The sequence below is a fragment of the Sardina pilchardus genome, chromosome 4, assembly GCF_963854185.1.
Source record: "Sardina pilchardus chromosome 4, fSarPil1.1, whole genome shotgun sequence".
In the NCBI taxonomy this organism is placed as follows: domain Eukaryota; kingdom Metazoa; phylum Chordata; class Actinopteri; order Clupeiformes; family Clupeidae; genus Sardina; species Sardina pilchardus.
This window is the reverse complement of record NC_084997.1, coordinates 28,958,105-28,960,604: the sequence shown is the minus strand read 5'-3', so window position 1 is coordinate 28,960,604 and position 2,500 is coordinate 28,958,105. Positions and strand designations below refer to the sequence as shown.

Below are 2,500 nucleotides of genomic sequence, written 5' to 3'. Positions count from 1 at the left end.
TCACAGAGCCATTCATTCTCATGCAGGGGCTTGACTGGTAGGAGGAGGAGGTGCTCGCAGCGCCAAGGTTATTAGGAGTCTCCTACAGACAGAGCGCACGTATGGATCAAATGCTAGTCTGTACAATGCTAGTATTAAGTATATATACTTTTTCGATCCCGTGAGGGAATTTTGGCCTCTGCATTTATCCGACCTCGAGAATTAGTGAACACACACAACACACAGTGAACACACAGTGAGGTGAAGCACACACTAACCCAGAGCAGTGAGCTGCCTGCCCAACAGTGGTGCTCAGTGAGCAGTGAGGGGTTAGGGGCCTTGCTCAAGGGCACTTCAGCCGTGGACTGGTCAGGGATCGAACCAGCAACCCTCCGGTTACAAGCCCGAAGCCCTAACCAGTAGGCCACGGCCGCTACATCATTTTGGATAAGAGTAACAGCTGAACATAATATACTGTACATTTACAGTAAATATGTAAAATAAAACGTAAAAGTTTGTACAGAATAGTTTTTTCTTGGGAAAACCTCATACAGTATGTGACATTTCTCAATTGCGTTGAATGGGGCAACTGGGTAAAAAGCAACAGCTATCAAAGCCAGTGTCTGACATTTTGCAGTCCAGTTTTAAGACAACTTATTAACTAATCTTGATCACCACATATGGCACTCAATGGTGTTTTGAGCCCCTAACGTCATCTTCCAGGCAGCGCTGCCACTGTTGACTTACAGGCACTTAATCCTACCCCTACCCCTAACTCTAACCCTAACCCTAACCTTAACCCATGCCTAACCCTAGCGCCTTCCAGGAAGCGCTGCCTTGAAGACAACGTTGGGGGCTCAAAACATCAAGAAACACATACAGTATGGCGGAGCTTCACAGCCGATAGCCAGAGGTTTATAACGGCTTGTTTCCACGTCATGAGTTTAAACATCACGCCGACCAGATGAATGTAGAATCTTGTAGCGATCCAATGCAAATGTGAATACAGTTTAGTAGTGACATGTGAGGCTTAGCAGAACTCCTGTAGAGCGTGTGTGTGTGTGCTCTGTGTCTGTGTGTGTGTGTGTGTGTGTGTGTGTGTGTGTGTGTGTGTGTGTGTGTATGCTCCGTCTCCGGGCTAATTAAGGATTGATGTTAAGCACGAGGTGAGACACGAGCATCAGCTCTCTCCAACTGGGATGCTGTCATCGTAACTACACACACACACACACACACACACACACACACACACACACACACACACACACACACACACACACACACACACACACACACACACAGCAACACAAGCACCTCCTTCTGAGGAAAACATGCACACACACACACGCACACACGTATGCTGATATCAATGACAGTCGGCGCAGTCTGGCAGGGTCGGAAGTTCAGGTCTGTCTCAGCACGTCAAGCCGTGTTGCTGTATCATTTGCATGGGCTTACTAACACGCCTAATAGATATCCTGAGGGGCCGCATTGTTACGGCCTCACCACACTCTCATCATACAAGGAGCACAAATAAAACCTACTGATTCTATAATACATTTTGCAGACACTTTTTGTCCAAAGTGACTTACATATTACGTCAACTATATTGCAAGGGGCCCCCGGAACAACATGGGGTTGAGTGCCTTGTTCAAGGGCACGACGGTGGAAGCCGGGAATTGAACCCACAACTTTCAGGCTACTGCATGCCAGCCCAGCTCCTTAACCACTACACTACCGCCGTCCCTCCTGAAAACACAACAAGGTACTCGAGCAGCATTCGGAGCCCTTGGTTACCTGTTCACGAACTCCTCAAAGAGGATGCGGTGGGAGTAACCCTGGCGACGGATGTTGACGGTCTCCAGGATGCCGGTGTAGCGCAGCTGGACCGTGACGCGCTCCTTGCAGAAGCGCAGCGCCTGCCGGTCGTCGTTGGGCTTGATGCAGCGCACAAAGTGGGGCTGCCCCACCACCATCTTGGACAGCAGGTCCATCAGGGAGTACTGGACAGGACACAGGGAAGAGTGTGTGTGAGTGTGTGTGTGTATGTGTGTGTGTGTGTGTGTGTGTGTGTGTGTGAGTGTGAGTGTGAGTGTGAGTGTGAGTGTGAGTGTGAGTGTGAGTGTGAGTGTGAGTGTGAGTGTGAGTGTGAGTGTGAGTGTGAGTGTGAGTGTGAGCGTGTGCGTGTGTGTGTGTGTGTGTGTGTGTGTGTGTGTGTGTGTGTGTGTGTGTGTGTGTGTGTGTGTGTGTGTGTGCACACATACGCGGAAGTATGAGGCCACAGTCTGCCTCCTCATGTTGGTAGTCTCCTCAGGATGTCGCATCATCTCCATGGTATCCACCTGCAAGCACACACACACACACACACACACATACGTCAGAGGCCTTGCCAATCATTTGTCAGGATGTAGTATAATTGCAGCTTTTAATCTCAATGAAATCAGATATTTTTATTTGGATGTAAATGTACTTATTCATAATAATAAAATAATTCATTAGATCAAGAACAAAAAGATGAAAA

General features: G+C 48.4%; 1 protein-coding gene across 1 annotated transcript in view; it reads right to left on the bottom strand.

Moving 5' to 3' along the window:
* myo3b (myosin IIIB) overlaps positions 1–2,500 on the bottom strand; it is a 96,572-nt gene that overhangs the window by 41,866 nt on the left and 52,206 nt on the right. Inside the window, exons 17-18 of the mRNA XM_062535105.1 lie at positions 2,244–2,321; positions 1,777–1,982 (exon numbers count right to left, since the gene is read on the bottom strand). Coding sequence (XP_062391089.1) covers positions 1,777–1,982; positions 2,244–2,321 — 284 coding nt within the window. The remainder of the gene's footprint in view (positions 1–1,776; positions 1,983–2,243; positions 2,322–2,500) is intronic.